Genomic DNA, 23,364 nt, shown 5'->3' with positions numbered 1-23,364 from the left:
CCCCTTTTCTAGACCCCCACTCCCCGAAAGTCCCATCAGCCTTCTTCCCTCCCCAATTTTCACCTGAAGAACTTCGGATGGCAGAGAAGCATCTTAAAAAATGCTCAACTTTATTAGTCATTAGGGAAATGCAAATCAAAACAACCCTAAGATTTCACCTTACACCAGTCAGAATGGCTAAGATTAAAAATTCAGGAGACAGCAGGTGTTGGCGAGGATGTGGAGAAAGAGGAACATTCCTCCACTGCTGGTGGGGTTGCAAATTGGTACAACCACTCTGGAAATCAGTCTGGCGGTTCCTTAGATTTCTGTACTACAGAAACTGGATAATTACCCCCTGCTTGGATTTCAACTTTTCCACACTATGGATGGTAGAAATCATTAACAAGTATCATGAGTCTTGGAAAGTACATCTTAAGTATTTGTTTTGAAATATGAGTTTACATTTTATTCTCACAGGTAAGGTACCCACCGTCTGTATCCTTACAGTTTGAAGTAATGCTAGTTGATTGTAAAAGACAGATCACAGATTTATTTTTACAGGAATTGGCCCATGGATTAAAGGAACTCTTATCATATGAAGGCAATGTTGAAGAAGATTTCTATTCAACATTTCAGGTACTGATGAAAGCATACCACTGTGTAAGAGCTGTACATCGTAAATGTGAAGATGTCATTTGTTCCTAAGGACTTGTTAAATGAACAAGAACATTTACAACATGTAAAATCTTAAGAAAAAGATCTTAAATCTGAGTGTAGCAATGTATCAAGAGTCTTGACACTCAGGAGTCTCAGACACAGACTTGTGACTTTGAGCTTTATAGCCATATCCTTTCTCACGTAACTAATTTGTAAAGTATCAAAGCTAGTACTGTAATAGAGACAGTGTACAGACACATGAAGATAAGCATGCGAAATGAATTTATCAAGGGTATGGTACTCTCCTAGGCAGTTGCATATGCCCATAACTGATTTGCTTCTTACCAAAAGCTAGCTGGCCTCTTACATTGCCCCAACACAGGAAGTTTAGGAGAAGGTGATGAGTCAGATAAAAGACAAACACAAACCACATTTCCACCTTGCTCACTTGCCATACAGGCTTTGTGGGCTTCCATAAAGTGTTAACTGAAGTCCTACTTTCTACCTCAGAATGACATCTCTTCTTAATATAAATGTCACTGGAAAGTGGAGGCTTTTGGCAGTTGTGTGTTAAGGGAGAGGCAGAACTGTTTTACAGATCTAGCCACCAAGCCTCCATATATGTCAACAATACCAATTAACATATGGTATCGCCCATCAGGTTTTTCAAGAAGAATTTGGAGTAATTAAATCCTATAACTTAAAACCAGGGGGTGATAAGATTCCAGTTACCAATCAGAATAGAAGAGGTAAGTTAGGAGCCATTTTAAATTGCAGTGAATTAGTACCTTTTTATCACTATGACTATGTAACAGATGTGAAATTGCTTTCCAGAGTATGTACAGCTTTATACTGACTTCCTTTTGAACAAATCTATCTATAAGCAATTTGCTGCATTTTACTGTGGATTTCATAGTGTGTGTGCTTCAAATGCCCTAATGGTGAGTTTAAGTTTTTGAGCTTTCAATTACGTTTTGTAATGGTATAGAAGATAATTCCTTAAGTATCATAGTAGATACGCTTTTAAAATTAGAAAACGTTTTTTACTTAAAAAAATGAATGCCTGTTTTGTTTATTTTTGTTGTTTATGTGTTTTTTAATTTTCTTTGTGGGGGAGGTTACAAGGGAATTAGATATAAGAGGATGGGGAGATGAGTGGGACTGGGGCGCATGATGGGAACCTCACAAAGAATCAATAAAAAGTTTTTTTAAAAATGTAAATAACAGTAGTATTCTTCTTTCAGCCTTTCTACTATATAGAGAGAAAAACTTTAGATCTTTTCCTCTTCTGCTATGCCTCATTCATATTAGGGCTTTAAAGATTCTATGAGGATATTGAGACATGAACAGAGCATAGCAAGAGAGTTAATGCCTAGTTCCAGGGGTTGGGGGTACATGGGAGCATGCTGTGTTATTGCCCTCCACCTGCTCACAGGTCTGTCAGCAACCTTGAGTCTATAGTTCATCTCCAACAGCATGGTGGACTTTTACAGTTCTTTGATTTGCCTTGGCCGTGTAACTTGGAGTTAGAATACCATTTTGTAATTATTATATGAATCTTTTTTAAAATTTATTTTATGTGTTGAGTATACTGTCGCTGTCTTCAGACAGCAGGGAAAGGGCATCAGATCCTATTACAGATGGTTGCTGGGAATTGAACTCAGACCCTTTGGGAGAGCAGTCAGTGCTTTTAACCTCTGAGCCATCTCTCCAGCCCTGATTCTTTTACCTTAAATAACCAGGCACATGCCATCATGCCTGTCCTATGTCCCTTCTATTTTATCATGAGAGTCTGGAGTAGCCTTTCATTTGAATTGTTTTTAAAGAAGAAATGGACTATCAAAGTTCCATTGGCGGCAGGAACAAGTAGCTTGCTTTCTGGTTTGTTACAGAGCAGTGGTTCTCAACTTGTGGGTCATGACCCTGTTGGGGGTCTGACAACCCTTTCACAGGAATATATCAGATATTATATACAGAATATGCCACAGGAATATATCAGATATCTTGTATATCATAGCAGATGCAAACAACTATGAAGTAGCAACAAAAATAATTTTGTGTTTGGGGGGGTCACCACAACATGAAAAACTATATTAAAGGGTCGTGGCATTAGGAAGGCTGAGAACCACCTTTTAGAGTAACCTTTGTAAGGCTGGGCGGTGGTGGCACACGCCGTTAATTCCAGCACTTGGGAGGCAGAGGCAGGCAGATTTCTGAGTTCAAGGCCAGCCTGGTCTACAGAGTGAGTTCCAGGACAGCCATGGCTATACAGAGAAACCCTGTCTCGAAAAAAACCAAAACAACAACAACAAAAAAATAAATAAATAAATAAATAAAAATAAAAAAAAAAACCAGGAATAGAGTAACCTTTGTAATATGTTTACTGGTAAGTACCTTGGAAAAAGAAGTACTGTGGAGCTGTAACTAAGTTTTATGACTCTGGTAGTGGGAGGATGGAGAAAGGGAAAATAAAAATTACATGTCATAGTATTGCCTATTTTTCAGATCTAATCTCAAATGAGAAATAACTCACCTAAAAGATAGAAAGCTAGTTAAGTGACACAAAGCTGAATAGGTCTAGACTAGCAGACTACCCAGGCTACAGTGCACAGAACTCCACAGAGGTGGCAGCAGGACAGCCAGATCAGGACCCATCAGGGCTTCCTGCTGATTGGAGAAGAATGAGTTTGGTTCAGCTGAGTTGTTTTTTGGTTCATGCTGAGTTGTTTTCTTGGTTTTCTAGCAAACTACTAATTACTCTTATAAGGTACAAACCTTTAGAAACAAAATACATACTATAGTAGAAAAACATAAATGGAAAGCATTTTCTTCAATAAAAAAGTCATTCAATTTACTGAAACAGTGTCATAATTTCTGATTTGATTCTGCAATAAAAACAGTTCAAATTTCATTTAAGACTTTCATTTTTTGTTTTTGTTTTAAGACTTTTATTTTAATTATGGTTTTTATTACTGACAGCTGCTTCGTCCAGAAGAGGTTGAAATTCTGGTTTGTGGAAGTCCTGAACTGGATATGCATGCACTGCAGAGGAGTACACAGTATGATGGCTATGCTAAGACAGACCTGACCATACGGTGAGCTCCGACCTGCAGCTGGAGAACAGAAGAGAATGTGGCTTCTTGTTCACATGACTTAGAATTCTTCAGTCACTTAAGTTAAATAATCTGCAGCCCCACCCTCTCTTCATTTATTTCTAAAAATAAAAGAGTACTAAAATAGGAATGAATTTAGAATCCTGAATTTAGAATCCTGTTGGGAAAAAATTATATCAGTTTCTTTCTATCAAAGTATAGAGATTTTTTTCCCAAGATGCTGAATTCATAAATAGCAGTTTACTGGCACTGTCTTTAAAAAAAAAAAAAAAAAAAAAAAGACTTTTACATTATGTTAAAAAAAAACAAAAAAGAGTTCTATGTTACCCATTATTAGACTAGTTAAGTAATGTTATAAAATGTTATTGTATTCATTTGTATTAGAGAAATTTTTCAGAGCTTAGTTATTAGAGTCTCTAAGGAATGTTTCATGTATGAATGTCCTTCTATAGATACTTTTGGGATGTTGTGCTTGGATTTCCTCTTGAACTTCAGAAGAAGCTGCTACACTTTACTACAGGAAGCGACAGAGTACCTGTTGGAGGGATGGCTGATTTGAATTTTAAAATTTCAAAGAATGAAACTTCTACTAACTGGTAAACTCTGGGTTATAACTTACTTGATTTGGTTAGTTGGTTGGTTGGTTGGTTGGTTTGATTTTTTTGAGATGGAGTTTGTCTGTGTAGAGAAACTGTCCCGGAACTCACTTTGTAGACCAGGCTGGCATCTGGCGTCGAACTCAGATATCCAAAGTACTGAAATTAAAGGCATTGTACCACCACTGCCCAGCTAACTTTACTTTTAATATGTAACTTATTAGTAATTTTGGAATCAATAGAGTCTTTCAGTCTAAAATCATTTTCATGTAAAATTCTTCAGGGTCAATGTGACCTTGAAATGGAGGAGACTGTGGCTGAAAGTTCCTGGCAGTGTTTATACATCTCAATACTAAAGGTGACACCCTCTGTCTCCTTTTAAATGCCTGTGTCAAGTATTTGCTTTGTGGTCTTCTTTAGAACCTAGCCTGTCTTGTAGTAGTATGTTGTCTAGTCCTCATTTTTGTGTAAATGATTTTTATAGTTGGGGCTTTTGAAAGGAGCAGAGTTGACTACTGTATTAATACTTTAAATACTTGTAGTACTGGCGTCTTTCAAGTCTCGTGCTCCTCACATATGAAGAGATAAAAACCATGGCATTAAACAGTTTTCTAATAGTGTTAATGGCTAATTAACTCTAGTCTTCCTTACTCCTATTCCACTATTCTGTGGTTTCACAAAAGTACTTTGAGAAGGCACAGCTTCCATTATGATCACCCTTGCTCTAAGGCTCACACATTGAACATTGCTCAAATCGTGTTCCTGGCCTTTCATTTCCAAACCTGAATTGGTTCTGTGCTTTCCCAGTTGCTCCCACCCCGGTGGTGTTACTTTTACCTCATTCCTAGCTGAGTTAAGGCCACTTTCCTGTCCAGGTTCCTATACAGCTTCTCTCCATGATGCTGACCTAGCCCTGACACGCTGGGCATTAGTGGCTTCATCGTACCTCATCAGTTCCACTTCTAGAGGCCATCGTTTCTGTTTACATCCACATATTATTTGGGTTCATCCTTAACACACTTTACCTGCCTTCCACCATTCTTTTGATTTGTTCATTTTTCATATGATATGTGCTTGCTACCTCTCATGAAGATCCTTTTGAATGTTGACTTTTCCTGTGACACCAAAAAGTCATCATTTTTTCAATAAATTTCATTCCACCTTATATTGCAGTTATTGCACTCTCTTCAAGACAGAGAGGGTAGGCCTTATGCATCTTATACTCCATATAGTCACACATGTAGTAACTGTTTCCTGAACGATTATTTAAGCTGATATCAAAATTATACTTTAGGGATCAGAATATTGTTCTTTGGTTAAGCACAAATACCTGAATTCAGATCCCTAACACGCATATAAAAAGCCAGGTGTGTGGCCATGTTAGCTTGTAACCCCTTAGCTTGAGTAAGGATGTGGAAGCATACAAGGATCACTGGGTCTTGCCAGCCAAGTTCAAAGACAAGTTTTAGTTTCAGCCAGAGACCCTGTTACAATGAACTAAAGGCAGGGAGTGAAGAATAGACACCCAATATCTTCCTCTGGTCTCTATGTATATACATGAGTGTGTATACCACCACACATATATGCACATGAGCATAAACTAAACAAAAAATAAAGATTATATTTTAAAGTATAAATGAATATTTTATGATTAAGAAATTTCTATGTGAGTCCTAATTAAAAGAGTTAGAAAATGTCAAGAGAAGTTTTTGCATTTGCAGGTTTATTTGCTCAACAGGATTTTTTGAAATGTTTATAGCAATAAAAACATGATTGAATTAAAAGGTACTATGAGTAACTTATTTTAATACAAAAGCAACATATAAATGTGTCCAATTATGTTTACTTCAGAGATAATTTCAGGAGCTGATACAGCTTAGTTCTGAATCTGGAAGGACTCTAAATTTCCAGCAGGGACCTCACATTGATTAAATATAAGATTAAGTATACCTGTCAAAGACACATGACATTTCCATCCATTACAGTGACATTGTTCCTCAAAAGACAAGGACAGTATTCCATCTGAATAAGAATTTTCATCCCTTCTGTAAGGCACACTATTGATGATTGACAGGTTCGTATTGAATGTGAGAGGCAGTGCTTTTTTACATCTTAGCAAGTAGCACTGGTTTTGGAGTCAGACCTGGCTGGATTTGAAACTCAAGCTTACTCCTTTCCAGCTTTGGATACTTGCTCCATTTATTTCTGTGTCTAATTTTCCTCATCCATACAGTGGGGATAATAGCCACTTTTAGGTTGCTTTGGTGCTGAAGTAAAGCAGTGTATATGCTGCAGTTCTCATCATAATCCAGAGACTCCATAAATGGTAACTGACCTAGTATTTGTAAGTCTTTTTATATGGTCTTGCAGTATAAACTCTAATCATACAGAATTCTTTTTAACTGTTCCTCTGTTTTTTTTTTCTCACTCTTACATATTGGCTTTGATGAAAGCTGTTATGATTTTGAGGAATTGATAAAAACTGAAGAGAAGGCTCTGAGATGCTTCTAGAGACTCTGGATGAAGAATCAGTGCTGTCTAGTAGAATGATGTGGAGGAGCTGGTCAGAGGGATTCAGGGTCTGAGTGCTCAGTGTGCGTAGAGGACAACAGCTTTGAAAACAGGCTCAGATGGCTTGTTATAACCTTCTGACAATCAAGACTGAACTATAACAATATGCTGTCTACTAGGTACTTTGCATAGATCACAGTCTTACACAGTTTAACATATCAATGAGGAAACTGCGATTTGGAAACACTGAGCAATTCAAAATCCCACAGAAGTGAGGGAAGCAGTATTTAAATTCAGATCTGTCTGACTCCAACAAAATGCTTTTCAAATTAGAGTTTAATGAAGACAGGCATGTTGATTGTCCTGTCTGTAAACATGTTCCTGTTATCTAGAATGGCACTTGATCCTTAAGTTCTCAATAAAGAAGATGAGTCATCATTGGAACAAGAAAAGAGATCTCAATATATTCAGAGTTGTTTTTTTTTTTTTTTTTTACGTTACTTAGTCATTTCATGTCTGTTTTAAGACCTAGTATCTCTTAAAAGTTATTTTTTCCCTTAGGTTACCTGTGGCACACACTTGCTTCAATCAACTCTGCCTTCCCCCGTACAAGAGCAAAAAAGATCTGAAACAGAAACTGATTATTGGGATTTCAAATTCAGAAGGTTTTGGACTTGAGTAACCTAGAAGACTTGAACTACAGTATTCCATATATGTAGCACTCAGTTCCCTCTTACTGTGCCTTTAACACTTTCATGCTTCTGTTTCAAACCACTTTCTCAAAGCTCACCACTTTTAAAATAATGAGGGTCTTTTTTTTTTTTACTCAGATACAAAATATGTGTAGTGAAGGCATGATTTAAAATATATACATCAGAAATTTATTGAGTGAGAAAAAGAGCCTATGGCAGAGACAGGTCTGAGTCCAGCAGTCTTTTTATAGGCATTTTGTTGTTTTCCATATGTAGTTTGTCACAGGTGTCCACTGGGAAAGCCAAGTTTGGTAAGAATGCATCTATGAAACGATAGAGCCCAGTGGCAGATGTGTGCTGGCAGCACACTGTAGCAAAGCAGAGAGCTACATTATCTTTACCATGAAGCATGTAGCCATATTTTCATACAAAGGTAACAACAGTATAACTGCAAGTGCAGTTTACAGGGTCTTTTGATATATTGGTTTGGGGTCCTATAAGATCTTTTCACCTGTTGCTGAAAAGCATGTAAATAACACTACACAGCAGCTGAAGAATCATGGGATTTTGATAGTGCCATTTATTGCTAAAGATTTATTTTTACAAAGTAAATTTAGGGTTTTAGATGTGTATACAGCTTTTACAAATCAACAAAGATGATTGTACAAGAGTATTTTCAGACCAATTGGATTCAAGGTTTTATTCTTTTAAGTACTGTTAGTCTGCATGCGCACTGACAGACAGTAAATTGGTTACTTGAGTATTCTGTAATGTTTGTATAATGGTCATTTCTTCTTAAAAATCAGAATAGTAGAGCAAATTAGACCAAACTAGTCATTGATTACTTAAAATAATTACAAGCACAAAAGAAATCCTGCTATTTTATATATTTTGATGTACTACTTATATCTACATTTTTGATCACCAGTTATACAAAAACACTAATTTTTGGAAAATGTAGGATAAGATGTTTGACAAAAGTGAAATACAATTTAAAAAAACATTTCTGTCAAAATAATGTAGCTTGATATAAAAGAGAAGTTTGACATTTTGACTAAAATGTTTGTTTTTCACTCGATTCTAAATATAGTAAATTCAAAAGTACCCTTGTTTTTTATTTATAATAAAATAGCATGTAAAAACTGCATTTTTAAGCCCCAGGGTTTTTGTTTTGTTTTGTTTTGTTTTAATTTATAGTGAAGCAGTTTTATTAGCATGTTACAAAATTTCCATCTCAAGATTTATTCTTTGTTAGCTTTTCTTCAGAAAACTCTGAAGTGACATTTGCAATAAGAATGAAACCAGCATTTAGTACCAGCATATCATCCACACGCAAGTAATACTTGCCCAAATCTCCCAAGCTAGGCGTTTCCTTGTTGCTATGCTTTCTGCACCCAACCAGCAGAATTCAGGGGTGCAGGAACTCATCAGCGTGCCCACAGTTCTGAAGCCCACCCCACGTGTTAGAAAACCCAACTTCCCTTCCTGTAACGCTTGAGCCTGCAAATGACAACCTTCCCATTTGAGTATACCAAAAGGATATTTCTTCTTTAAAATCTTGGAAAGCCTAAGACCACAAAAGGTACATTTGGTTTGCTGTGTATATTGTTTTTAATCCATATGCAAATAAAACTGCTTCTCTCTTGCACTGCGTAGAGATGTTTAATTGTAGGTTCCTACTAACAAGCACAAAGAATTATGTATAGGAAACCAGATTTAAGTGTTTTCAGTAAAATGTAAACAAAGTTTTTATTTGTTAGGGATGACTCATGGAAATAGTATTGGTTTGGTCTGCATGTCTAACGATGTGTGTGTATTGATAGCTATGTCACTTTTGCAAGTACACAGGCAAGCCAAATTTTAAGTGACAGAAGTCCATAAATAATGGGAATTTTTGTTGTCTTTTATTAAGTTGAAGTTGATAACCATTAATTGCTAAGTCATATATTTATGCTCTGTTTTGGTTTACAATGTAATAATACCTCATTTTAAAAGTAAAAACTACTACTGTTACATTTTATTTTAATCAGCTAGAAAATTCATGTAGCTTTTTAAATATACAAACTGTTAATGATTTCTTGAGTTTTTCTATCTGCCATAGTAAATTAAAGCATTGCACAGTATTTATTAGTATTTATAAAATGTCTTGTCTTTTTTTAAAAAACCTATTATTTATTTTTTCTGTATAAGTTTTTAACAGTCCTTCTTTTGTATAAATCTGTATTGTGTTGAGTTTATTTGTGTACATTTTCAAATATTAAAATTATACAGTCAGTCATGCTTCAGTTGATTTTTTTAACACTGGGCAGTTAATTAAAACAGTAAATTTAAAATCACACTGCTCATTTGATGCCCTGTCTTCCTGCTGGAGATGGGCTCTATAAGTTGGGCCTTTCATCTCCCTACTGTTGGGCATTTCATCTAAGGTCTCTCCCTTTGAGTCCTGAGAGTCTCACATCCCAGGTCTCTGGCGCATTCTGGAAGGTCCTCTCACCTCCTATTTCCCAAGGTTGCCTATTTCTATTCTTTCTGCGGGCCCTCAGGGCTTCTGTTCTTTTCTCTTACCCAATACCAGATCAGGTTCCCCTCTTCTGTCTAGTTTCCCTCCCAGGTCCCTCCCTCCCTCCCTCCCCACTTGTGATTGCATTCTTCTCCATCCCAAATGGGATTGAGGGGTCCTCACTTGGACAGTTCAGCTTGTTGACCTTTTTGAGTTCTCTGGAGTATATCTTGGGTATTCTGTACTTTGTGTGTGTGTGTGTGGCTAATATCCACTTTTTAATGAGTATATACCATGAATGTCCTTTTGGGTCTGAATTACCTCACTCAGAATGATATTTTCTAGTTCCGTCCATTTGCCTGCAAAACTCAGGATGTCCTTGTTCTTAATAGCTGAGTAGTATTCCATTGTGGAAATGAACCACATTTTCTGTATCCATTCTTATGTTGTGGGACATCTAGGTTTTTTCCCAGCTTCTGGCTACCGCAGATAAGGCCGCTATGAACATGGTGGAACATGTAAGGGGCCATCCCACAGTCACAACTCTGACCCATAATTGTTCCTGTCTGAAAGAATTACAGGGATGGAAATGGAAAGGAGCCTGAGGAAAAGAAGGTCCAGCAATGGGCCCAAGTGGCATCCAGCTCAAGGGGAGGTCCCAAGACCTGACTGACACTATTACTGAGGCTATGGAGCGCTCACAAAAAGGGACCTAGCATGACCGCATTCCAGAAGACCCAACAAGCAGCTGAAACAGCAAGATGCAGATATTTGTATCCAGACAGTGGACAGAAGCAACCAACCCCTGTTGTTGAATTAGGGAAGGCTGAAAGAAGCTGAGGAGAAGAGCAACCCTGTAGGAGGACCAGCAGTCTCAAATTAATCTGGACCTCTGAGATCTCTCAAACACTGGACCACCAACCAGGCAGCATACATCAGCTGATAAGAGGCCCTTAACACACATACAGCAGAGGACTTCCAGGTCTGTGTTCATTCAGAGATGATGCGCTAACCCTCAAGAGAAAGGAGGTCCCAGGGAGTTTAGAGGTCAGATGGGATGGGGGTGGGGACATCCATATGGAGAGGCTGGGGAGGAGGTATGGGATGTGGAACAGTCAGGGTAGACGGGGGCGGGGGTGGAAAAAATCTGGAGTGTAAAAAAAATAATAAATTGATTAAAAAAATAAAATCACACTCTCTTTACAAGATATTGTGATTAGGAAATTACTAAAAGATACACCTTCAAGAACTATGTAGTTGACACAGTATAGTCAATTGCCTTAGCATATTCTTGCTATGAACGTGTGTACAGTAGAATGGTCACATAGATCAGATGTCTCACCAAATGAATACACAGTAGCAGTGGAGTACACCCAGAAGTGGATGTCTGAGGATATTCTATTGACTGCAGGTGGGAAGCCTCATACTTGTGTTCTTCCTGAGAACCATCCCTTTGGCCTTTTCTCTCCTGCCCATATTGTGTAAGCTTAAGAAAGAGAAGAGATAATGAAAATGAAGAGAGAATGTTATGTTATGATCAGTATGCAAATAATTCTATTTCTAATATTTAGGAGTTTTATTCCTTATAAATAACCTTTAGGAGTTATTTACTAGGGGTGGGGGAAGAGTGAGGCACAGAGAGACAGAACCTGGAATTTACCACTTCCAGTAGGCTGGTTGGACAGTAAGTCCCCAGGGTTCCCCCTTGCCTCCCAATACTGGGGTTGCAGTTGTACCTCCACACTGATGTCTACTGTGACTGTGAACCAAACTTAAGTCTTCATGTTTGCACAGCAAGCAGTTTACCCACTGAGCCCTTTTCCCCAGCTCTACTGGGGATTTTCTACCCTTGGGTTAAATTACTTTGTTGCTACAATTTGAACCTAGGTCTGACAATGACTGTATGACCTTGGCTATCCATCCTCAGGACTACAGTGCTCCAAATCAGAGGCAGACAGTTTAGCTTCCCTTTGTCTCAATTGTGAAAGAGAATTTGTAAGATGGAAATATCCAGTCTACCTGAAGGTTTTGGGATGATTAAGTGGGTTAATGTGTGAGCCATGTAGTACCTGGCATGTGGTGCACAGTTGGAAAGGATGTAAGATGGTGTGGCATGAACTGTCCTAACCCGTAGTTTCTCAACCATCTTTCACATGCTGGGTTCACCTAGAGCTTAAAGAACACAAGGAGCTATTGAAGCATGAAAAAGGAGACTCTTACTCTAGACACAAAGCTTAAGAATAAATATTGATGTCATACTACACAAAAGTTTTATGGGATTTTAGGCAAGTGCAACAAGGTATTTTAAAATTGAAAGCTAAGCAGTTTAATGAATAATTTTTAAAATACACAAAAAAATCTATAGATATTAACAATTTTACTAAAACAACACATCTCTCTACTCCTGTTTAGCTGCTCTTATGTTTTGCTAGATACCTTTAAAATAAAAAATTTACAAGTAAAACTGTACCTTCTTTTTATGCTTGTTTATTATTGTAGTGTGTTTGTGTGTGTGTATGTGTGTGTGTGTTTGTGTGTGTGTGTATGGATGCCCACAGAACACATGTGGAAATCAGAGAACAACTTTATAAGTAAATGCTGTCCTTCTGCCTTTGTGTGGGCTCCAGGTGTCAAGCTTAGGTCACCATCTTGCCAGCTCATGAAGCCTTTTTATACCCTAGTCTTCCTAATGGTCTTCATCTTTGTCCCCCTTTTAACCTATAGTTTCTGAGACTCTTCCTACGTCATCTTTATGTATGTAAAGCACATATGTCTGTGTGTGTCTATACACTGTATGGTAGTCATAGTTAGCTGTGTGGGTCTGCCTACTTTTTTTTTTTAACCCAGTATTATCTTTTTTAGATATTCCCCTAATGATTCACTTCGATATAACCTTGATGCACAGAATAGCAGAATAGTCTTATTCAGTAACTACACCTCAGGGTGTTGATCTTCCTGCATGCTAATGACAATGTGGGAACCAGGCTCTGAGGTGTGTGATTCAATAGGCTGTCTCCCAGACTCTATTCCAGAGGTGGAGCTGCTCCCTGCTAAAGCTTGTCTTCAGCCTTACTAGATTCTTGCCACTCGCTCCCCAGACTGGAGTTTGCAGCATTCATTGGCACCAGCATTGTAAGAGACTTCCCAACATTCTCTGTACTTGATTTCAGTGGAGGATTTTGTTTTGTTTTGTTTTGTTTTGTTTTGATTTGGGGGGTTTTGTTGATGGTAGTGGGTTGTTTTATGTTTTTTGTTTTCACTTAAGTGACTGCTGTGTTTATATTTTCATTTTCACAATTGTTGACAACACTAAGCACATCTTACATATCTAAAGGCTATTGAGATTCTTTGCCCATTTTTTCCATTTTTTAGGAGTTACCTCGTTATTCTGGTTATTATTTTCATAACTTTTTATTGATTCTTTGTGAATTTCGCATCATGCACCACAACCCCACTCATCTCTCCGTTCCTTCATAGCCTTCACCCTTGCAACTGCAGCCCCCTCCCAAAGAAAACAATAAATAAACACTTCACCATGGGAGTGTGAAATGTTTATTTATTTCACCATGGTGGTGTGTCACACAGTATATACACTTTTGCCCAAACAGCTTTACATGAAAATATTTATTGCAGTGAATCACTGGTCTGGTTCGTTCGGGGCCTCCAGCTTCTGCTGCACTGTCAATACTGGATTCTCACCAGGACTCCTCTTACATATCCTGATGTTGCCCTGTGTCATGGAGACCCTGCTTGCTGCTTAGGATCTGCAGGACTGGCCCTTCCCACTCACCAGCGGTTTATAGATGGAATAGGGCCATGAGTTGGCTCTGGATCTGGGTGGCTGCTCCGCTGGTCAATCTGACAACTATCCCATGCTCATGTCGCCAGGGCCAGCTCTCCAGCACTGCACCAGTGAAGGGTAGGTCCAGGTCTCATGCACTCTCACCCTGAGAGAGAGAGAGAGAGAGAGAGAGAGAGAGAGAGAGAGAGAGATTTCTGAAGCCATGGTCTCAACTGTAATCAATGAGGTCTAATTTTCCACTCCAGACTACACAGAGCCTTAACCTGCCTTCACCCAGTTACCTTGTGGCTCCTGGCTCATTCAGAAATGAGTGGGGGTGGCTATCCCACACAGTGAAAAGAATGTTCTCACAGAATAAGTGGTATGACCCTAATTTTGAGTGTTCATATGTAATGTATATAAGTGTGTGTGTGTACATACATGTGTGTATCCCAAAAGACTATGTTACATTTCATTAATAGTAACCACTGGGGTTCAGTAAGTGTCAAATGTAAAATGTCCACTTCCTCCTAGGCATTTGCCTTCTCTAGCCTTACATTTTACTTTAGTGAGATAAAAGAAAGCATCACCAGGCAGTCGTACACTTGTCTTGTTCTTAGTGGATAAGTACCATAGCAGTACAAGCATAGTATATTTATATTCATCACTTTGAGGCAGTCACTGTAGAAGCTTCTGGTATGGAAGACTTTTCCATCAGATTTTCTGGTGAGCCCTCAGTTGTGATGGTACATGGATGGTTGGAAACTGGTGACAGAAGGAGTGTGAAAGGGGCCCCTCCTCCGTGTAAATCCTCCTGCCAACAGGTTGGTTTTGTTGACTAGACAGGTTAGTTTTGTGGCTAAACAGGTTGGTTTTCTGTGCCTTTGTTATACTGAGCATAAGCAAATGACCTCTCATTCCCATGTCTTCTCTGGAAAGCTAAAAAGCGACAGAAATACCTAGACACAGGGACCTTGCTCACATTGGTGGAGTCTTTCCTGGTGGGCTTTACATGTAGAATTTCCCTCAAGGTTCTGGTGCAATGGGGACAGGCTCAGGAGAGGACTGGTTTGGCCTGAAGAGAATTCCTAGTTGCACTCAACATAAGGCATGGAGAAAAGATCCCTAAAGGGACACTTCCTGGCCAGGATCTTACTCTTACGGAGTTGTGTGGGTTCTCATAAGATGCCTTCTTCTCTGGGCCTGAATTAGTTCCCTCTGTTCTTGATAAGTAGGAAAATTATCTGATTTCCATGACTACCACACTGCCAGTCCCTTAAGCAGTTCTCCAGCAGTGGTTGTAGCCTCTTTCATCCATCCCCAAGACAGGATTTAGGGATATCCAGGAGGGTGTTATACTCCTCTTGTTGGTTTTTCTGCTAACCACTGTTGTTTAAGATAAGATAAAATGGCGGGAGGTGGTGGCGCACGCCTTTAATCCCAGAGGCAAGCAGATTTCTGAGTTCAAGGCCAGCCTGGTCTACAGAGTGAGTTCCAGGACAGAGTGAGTTCCAGGACAGCCAGAGCTACACAGAGAAACCCTGTCTCAAAAAACAAAACAAAACAAAAGAACTGAGAAGATAAAATGTTCTCTTAAGGACATGTTCTCAGGAAAGAGGCCTTGTCCATCCCTACACTGAATTCCTCCTCACAGCTTATTCAGCACCTCTGCCCCACCCCCGCTACTTCTCTATTTTTTTGTGAATTTTACATCACCCCAATCCCATTCATCCCCTCTCCCCCTCACACCTGCTTTTTTCAGGGAACTTGAGGCTATTAATCATTCACGTGTTCACACCGTGCATAGACATAGCCTCTCCTTTGTTGCCAGCTCCTGCCACACCTGTGACACAGCAGCCCCAGCTGCAACAGCTCTAAGAGCAGGGGCTGGTCTTTTTTTTTTTTTTTTTTTTTTTTTTTTTTTTTTTTAGATATTTGCTTTATTTCTTTATTTACGTTTCAAATGGTATCCCCTTTCTGAGATATCCCTCCAAAAATCCCCTATCCCATCACCCCTCCCCCTGTACAGCCCCACTTTCACCCCACTTTCCTGTCTTACATTCCCCTAATCACAGCACCAATGGTCTCTCCTCCCATTGATGTCTGAAATGGTCATCTTCTGCTACATATGCAGCTGGAGCCATGGGTCCCTCCATATATACTCTTTGGTTGGTGGTTTAGCCCCTGGGAGCTCTTAAGTACTACTGGTTGGTACATATTATTGTTCCTTCTACAGGGCTGCAAACCTCTAGCTCCTTGAGTCCTTTCTCTAGCTACTCCATTTGGGGACCCTATGTTCATTCTATTGGTTGGCTGTGAGCCATGGGTATTTTGATCCACTTTCCAATAAGGATCAAAGTATCCACACTTTGGTCTTCCTTCTTGAGATTCATGTGCTCTGTGAGTTGTATCTTGGATCTTCTGAGCATTTGGGCTAATATCCACTTATCAGTGAGTACATACCATGTGTGTTCTTTTGTGACAGGGTTACCTCACTCAGGATAATATTTTCTAGTTCCATCCATTTGCCTATGGATTTCATGAATTCAATGTTTTTTTATAGCTGAGTAGTACTCCATTGTGTAAATGTACCAGATTTTCAGTATCCATTCCTCTGTTGAGGGACATCTGGGTTCTTTCTAGCTTCTGGCCATTATAAATAAGGCTGCTATGAACATAGTGGAGCATGTCTCCTTATTACATGTTGGAGCATCTTCTGGGTATCTGCCCAGGAGTGGTATAGCTGGGTCCTCAGGTAGTGTTATGTCCAATTTTCTGAGGAACCACCAAACTGATTTCCAGAGTGGTTTTACCAGCTTGCAATCCCACCAGCAATGGAGGTGTGTTCCTCTTTCTCCACATGCTCTCCAGCATTTGCTGTCTGTCCCTTGAGTTTTTTTATCTTGGCCATTCTGACTGGTGTGAGATAGAATCTCAGGGTTGTTTTGATTTGCATTTCCCTGATGATTAAGGATGTTGAACATTTCTTTAGGTGTTTCTCGGCCATCTGGTATTCCTACGTTGAGAATTCTTTATTTAGCTCTGTATCCCATTTTTTAAGAGGGTTATTTGGTTCTCTGGAGTCTAATATCACTTGATCTTTGACAAAATAGCTAAAACCATCCATTGGGGAAAAAAAAGGCAGCATTTTCAACAAATGGTGCTGGGTCAACTGGCAGTCAACATGTAGAAGGATGCAAATTGATCCATTCTTATCTCCTTGTACAAAGCTCAAGTCCAAGTGGATAAAGGACCTCCATATAAAACCAGATACACTGAATCTAATAGAAGAGAACGTGGGGAAGAACCTGGAGCATGTGGGCACAGGGAAATTTTTCCTGAACAGAGCACCAATAGCCTATGCTCTAAGATCAAAAACTGACAAATAGGACCTCATAAAATTGCAAAGCTTCTGTAAGGCAAAGGACACTGTCAATAGGACGAAATGGTCTTTTCTTAACCACCACTAATTTCTCAACTCCAGCTGACCAGTATAATTGTCCCAGTAAAGCAAAGGTTTCACTTAGTGGCTCTTAAGAGACTACCAGAACTTCCCTCTGAAGCTAGACAAGCCAGCCCTCCCTCCCTTGTCTGCAAAGCTCTCAGAGTAGGCGTGCTTCTCAGTTCCCACAATAGCTCGGTAGGCTCTAAGCACACACAGTTTTTCTAGCCCCAAATTCCACAGTCCTTCCACTGTCTTCCCAGAAACCCATGGTCAGATCTGCCACATCAATACCACACAGCACGGTACCAATTTTTATCGTAATTAGGGTTTCTCTTGCTGAGATGAAACACCATGGTGAAATCAACTTGAGGAGAAAAGGACTATTTCACTCACACTTCTATATCACAGCCCATTGTCCAGGGGACTCAGGGCAGGAACCTGGGCACAAAGCTGTGAAGGAGTCCTGCTTACAGGCTTTCCCTCATCGCCCTCCCTCCCACACATACACCAGAGCTCGCTAAGCCTGCATTCCACTGTTATCCAGGGCTACCTGCCCTGGGGTAGCACTTCCTACAGTGAGCTGGACCCTCCTACATCAGCCATCAAACAAGAAAATACCCTACACACTTGCCTACAGACCAGTCTGGTGAGTGGATTTCTCAGATGAGGTACTCTCTTCCCAGATGACTGGCTTGTGTCAAGTTGACAAGAGTAGCCATCAAGGACTTCGTGCAGTCATTGATCAGACTGCTCGTTAATTTCCTAAGCTTCTGCTCTTGATTCCCACTTCCCTATCAAAGTGGACTTGTCCCTGCATGGCCACTAATGAACTTCTCCAAGACCAATAGAGAAACAGCACCATCCCTGTTCCATCTTCTCAGCTGCCATCATGAGTTAGATGTTTCAGAGTCTCCACAGCTCCTGCCTTCCACGCTGGGGAACTCCCAAGCTCTCCTCTCTCGTCTGGGCTACAGAGACTATAGGCTTCCTAGTTCAAGGTCATCTGGTGGTGGTCCATGAGGAAAGGAGTATCTGGGGTCTAAAACCACTCAGCAGAATCTCTCAGAAAAACTCAACCTCAGCAACTCAGTCCCCTGCCGACTTACTTATGTCTCTTGGGTTCTGTTGGAACTCATGGATACTTAGAAGCCATAAGTTCCTTCTCAATTGAATTTCAAATGGGATGACCTAGGAAGCACACTGAGCCAAAAATGCGTGGCTCGCTTTGGCCCTGGCTTAATCTTTTTAAAAATTACTTAAGTCATTTATCCTGGGGCTAGAGAGATGTCAGAGTAAGAGCCTGCTGCACAGGCGTGGTACATGGTGGGAGGCAGAGGTTGGCTGGTCTCTAGGATCAAGGCCATCCTGGTCTACAGAGTGGGCTCAAGAGCAGCCAGGGCTACCCAGAGAAAGCTTGTCTCAAAACAACAACAAACAAACAAACAAAAAAGCCACACTACCCCCTCAGAGAAACCCTGTCTCAAAACAACAACAACCAAACAAACAAAAAAGCCACACTACCCCCTCATGCCCTTTAATCTCCGTGCTGTTAGAAGGCAGAAACAGAAGGATTTCTGGCCAGTTAGTTTAGCCAAAACAGTGAACCCTAGGTTCAGTGAGAGATCCTGTTTCAAGACTCTGTGACTGTGGCATAGAACAATATCTTCCTCATATACACACATATACAAAATCCAAAATCCAGTGCCTTGAGTGTTTACAAGATTCTAACTAAAGGAGCAGAGATACATTTTTATGAATTATTGGAGGAACATCCCTATGGATCACAAAGAAAAACAAAATCAATAAAAAAGAAAACCAGCATAGTTAATGAAGCCCATGAACATGTTCCCTGGCAAAGCTGAGGAATCCTTAAACTAATAAGAAAAACATGCCAGGGCAGAGATGAGATGTATTTACAACTGCAGGGGACTGAGGGTGCCCGGGAATCTCCCACACTGCTGCAGTTCTGTCACTGACTAGAAGAAAGGGAGGCTGGCAGTCTATTTTCACATCTTCCAGGAAGCGAACAAGGATTTACATTTGGAAACAAGCTCATGGTGGGCATCTTCATCACTCTTAGAGACCCCCACTTCTACACTGCCTTGCATGCTGCATTCTCTAAACTCTACTCCTAGTCCACAACATCCGAATTTCCTACCAATTCCACTCTCAACATCACCACCATCTCCTTTCCCCCACTTCCTCGGTCTCCTTCCTTTTCCCTTTGCTGTATAATGGTACCATCTCCCCAGTAGCTTACCTTAACCTAAGGCATCCTATTTAATGGTTCCTTCTCCTTCGTCCTGTCCCTTTAGTAACCTGGCCAGGGCCCAGCAATTCTACATCCACTGTAGATCTATTTACACTGCCACTGTACCGGTCTAGGCCTTGACCACCCAACCCCTGTGCTGGATCTAATCTGATCTCTGTGAAAGGCATCTCAAGTCTCTTCATGGAGCCTACCACTGCATTGCTAAGAAATTTTCAGTAGTTCTATGTTGTCAACAAGCAAAGCCAAATATGTCAGCCAGTGATTAAAGGCTTTCCATTGTCCAGTCCAACTTGTCCTACTTCGGCTCCTATGATATGCTACAATACTCCCAGACAATGTTAAGCTAAATAAAGTCATGCTAAAAGCTTCAAGAAAGAAGATGGAGAGATGGCTCAGTGGTAAGACAGTTTGCTGCCCCTGCAGAGGACCCAAGCTTCACTCCCAACACCCATGTCAGGCAGTTCACAAGTTCCTGTCACTTGAATTCCAAGGGCATATCATATCCCATGATATATGGCACATACACAATTTAAAAAAAAACATGAAGAATTATAAAAAAAAAATTAAAAGCTGTGCCCTGACCCAACTTGTGTTACAATGAAAGTGTTAAAAATGTTTGAGTATGCCAGAACCTAGAGAATAAAGCCATTAAATATGCCCTCTCCCTCCATCCCACTACATGACAAAATGTGAGTATATGAATTCTAAACATTATAAAGAAAAACAAAACTATTGCAAGGCAAAGGAAAATCTGTCTGGGACCAACGGAATGTTTTTTACCTGGTAGCTGTCCTCTATAAGGCCCAAAGTGTGAAGATTGGTTTTGAGTCCCATGTCTCACTAGAGCCACATACCCACCCCCCAACCCAGGTCCTAATCACATAACCATAAGAACAGATCTCAGTGTCTCTAGCCTCCGTGGCTTCTGTACCCATCCATCCATCCAGTTGCCAATGCCTTCCTTATCTCCACATATCTACCATTCTTCACCTATCTATAATTTAGCTATCTATAATATATACAACTATATTCCATGTGTCTGCCATCTATCACTCTCCATTATTGAAAGCCCTGAGTAATTCCATAGTCAAGGGAATTGACCATGTTACATCCCAAACCTGGCCTATTAGTAAAAGGAGGAGGGACAAGTTTAGTCTCCTTTTTGTTAGAATGAGAACTTAAATTCCTTTTTTATGATTGATTGCTGCCCATATTGGGGCTGGCTTTTTTTTTTTTTTTTGATAACAACATAGTAGCATTGGACTACATGTAAGGGAGTTTAGATCTCCACACAAGAAAACTGCTCCAGGTCTTGTTCTTCTGCCTAACTATCTGATCCAAGGATCTCTAATTAAGCCTAAGTTTAGCCATAGTAAGCACTTGGGTGTCCACTCATACCTGCCAGTGATCACCCATATTTAGAGACACAGATTTCTCTAACTCCTCCAATTGTCCCTAAAGAGGTAGATGAGAAGGGGAGAGTAATCAGGACAGATCAGCTAGACTAGCAAACACATGGCCAAAACTCAGTGGTTGTGAACAATGCAAGCTCATTTCTAACAGAGTTCTGGAAGGATTCTCAGATTAGCAAGATTAGTTCTTGATCTCCAGCAACCTCCATCCTTTGGGCCTATCACGCTGTAGAACATCACTAAAGTCCATATCCAGGGGACTAAAGGAGAAGGCATAATGCACACCTATTCAGGATAGTTCCGAGGCCAAGCTCCAAGTAGCAAGTACCACTTCCATGTACATTGCACTGAAGCCGGCTCAGTCCCTTGGAATCATAGGCTGAATGCTCTGGAAGGAGACACTCCAGTTGGTCTGGGGAGGCACAAAGTTATTAGATATCAAGGTCTGTGAAAAGACAGTGATAAAAGCAAGGTCGACATAGGGTTAGGAGCTGCGACTCCACAGCTGAAGACTGTGACAAGGTTGGCTGACACCACAAACCTATTAGTGCACTTTTAAAAAATAACTTTGTATTGGTTCTTTGTGAATTTCACACCATTCACCCCAGTCCCACTCTTCTTCCCATCCTTTGTATCCACCCTCCACCTTACAACCACCTTGCCCCAAAGGAAAAAAAAGAGAGAGAAAAGGAGAACAAAAACAAAAAACAAAGCAAACAAAAACAATAGCAACAACAAAATCTCACCCTGGAAAGTAAAGTGCTGTGTCATGGTGTGTCACACTCTATCTTTTGTCCAAACAGCTTTACTAGCAAATGTTCATTGCAATGAGTCATCAGTTCAAGACCTCTGGCTTCTACTACACTATCAATACTGCATCCCCACCAGGACTCCTCTTAGATATCCTGTTGTTGCCCTGTGTCATGGAGATCCTGCAGGACTGGTCCTTTCATGCACTCCTGCTAATTATAGATGGGGAAGATGTTGGTGTGGGCCAATTCAAAGCCCTGGATCTGTGCCTGGATGGAAGCTAAGTTGGTCAGCTCACCAGCTCTCCTGTGCCATTGACACCAGAGCCAGCTCTCCAGCACTGCCCCAGTGAGGGGCGGGGCCAGCTCTCCCTTTATCTTGCCATAGTATGGGGCTGGCTCTTCCTCACCCATGCCACAGTTCTACTGTGCTGTCCAGATGAAGTGCAGGGCCTATTCTCCCAAGAGTTGTAGCCAAGAGAGGGTGGGGCCAGCTCTAAGCAAGGCTTCCTTGGAGGGTGCCTTGGAGGCACCCATGCACATCTCCCATGCACAGCAAACACAGCTGTGAAGGAGTCAAAATGTGGTCCAACTGTGTATGTAACTTGAGAGAGAAGTAGAATTTGGTGACAACTAGAAATCAGAATCTCAGCCATGTCCCCAAAACTGATTTAACAAAAGCACTAGACTTGAAGATCCAATGATTTTAGAGCAGTTCTAAACCTGTGGGCAGAAACCTATTTGGGGTGCACATATCAAATACCTTACGTATCAGACATTTATACTATGATGTAGGACAGTAGCAAAATTCGTTATAAAGTAGCAACAAAATAAGCTTATTGTTGGTAGTCACCACAACATGAGGAACTGTAGCAGCTGCAGAAAGGTTGAGAACCACTGATCTAGAAGTTACTTGGGTTCCCAGCTAGATACCTGTGTTTACTGCTTCTCCTCTGTGAGAATGCTCAGTAGAGCAGAGTGACGGGGATTACCAACTTAAACCTAGCAGTAACATCCGGGATCTGCCCATACAGGGAGGGCCTGCCTAATCTATGCAGTTTCCATCTCCAGTTTAGTTGTAAAGAGATTTTTTGTTTTGTTTTGTTTTGTTTGTTTGTTTGTTTGATATGAACAGCTCCAGTCAAAGCCTAGCTCATTGGTGCTCATCTAATAATTAAATCTGAGAAGAGGAAGAGACCTCCAGGGTTCTCAGAGGCTATGATCTTTCTTGAGCCAAGAGAAAATTCTGGAAACTTTGAAATTAATGTCCTGCTCTGTACTAGGTGACCTACTTTTTCTGCTTTGACTCTCACCTCTGAAATGCTGACGGTCAAAGGATCACTTGGAAGTTCTTTGCGTGGCAAAGGTGGTCAGGACACAGCTGCCAGTGTTCCCACCCCCACACCCTGTTGGCCCTCCTAGAAAAGCACTGGGAAATCCAAAATATACACAAGTCCTGACCACCCAGGAGACCAGGGTGGGGTGTTCGCCCTGCCTTCTGATGATCCGCAGCAAACTTGGCATATTGCAGCCAGTATCGGTACAGGACATGCATGTTGAGAAGAATGACCCCATCCTGTCTTCTGCCACCACCAACCATCTGCAGTGGGGGGCCCAGAGCCAAATCCTGGTGGAGGAGATCCTCCACCAAATG

At 40.6% G+C, this 23,364-nt stretch overlaps 1 protein-coding gene and 1 pseudogene across 2 annotated transcripts in view; one reads left to right on the top strand and one right to left on the bottom strand.

Moving 5' to 3' along the window:
* Nucleotides 1-9,766, top strand: part of Hectd2 (HECT domain E3 ubiquitin protein ligase 2) — a 68,389-nt gene extending 58,623 nt beyond the window's left edge. For both annotated transcript variants that reach the window (XM_052186730.1, XM_052186727.1), the window contains exons 16-21: nt 544-618; nt 1,301-1,388; nt 1,474-1,580; nt 3,619-3,734; nt 4,205-4,348; nt 7,421-9,766. In XM_052186730.1, the coding sequence (XP_052042690.1) occupies nt 544-618; nt 1,301-1,388; nt 1,474-1,580; nt 3,619-3,734; nt 4,205-4,348; nt 7,421-7,541 (651 nt within the window). In that variant the 3' untranslated portion in view covers nt 7,542-9,766. The remainder of the gene's footprint in view (nt 1-543; nt 619-1,300; nt 1,389-1,473; nt 1,581-3,618; nt 3,735-4,204; nt 4,349-7,420) is intronic.
* A 5,830-nt stretch (nt 9,767-15,596) lies between these two features.
* LOC127676583 (uncharacterized) lies at nt 15,597-15,717 on the bottom strand (annotated as a pseudogene).
* Nucleotides 15,718-23,364: the final 7,647 nt, after the last annotated feature.

Source organism: Apodemus sylvaticus, chromosome 1 (genome assembly GCF_947179515.1).
Source record: "Apodemus sylvaticus chromosome 1, mApoSyl1.1, whole genome shotgun sequence".
Lineage (NCBI taxonomy): Eukaryota > Metazoa > Chordata > Mammalia > Rodentia > Muridae > Apodemus > Apodemus sylvaticus.
Note: the sequence above shows the minus strand (reverse complement) of the source record. Positions and strands in the feature narration are given on the sequence as shown.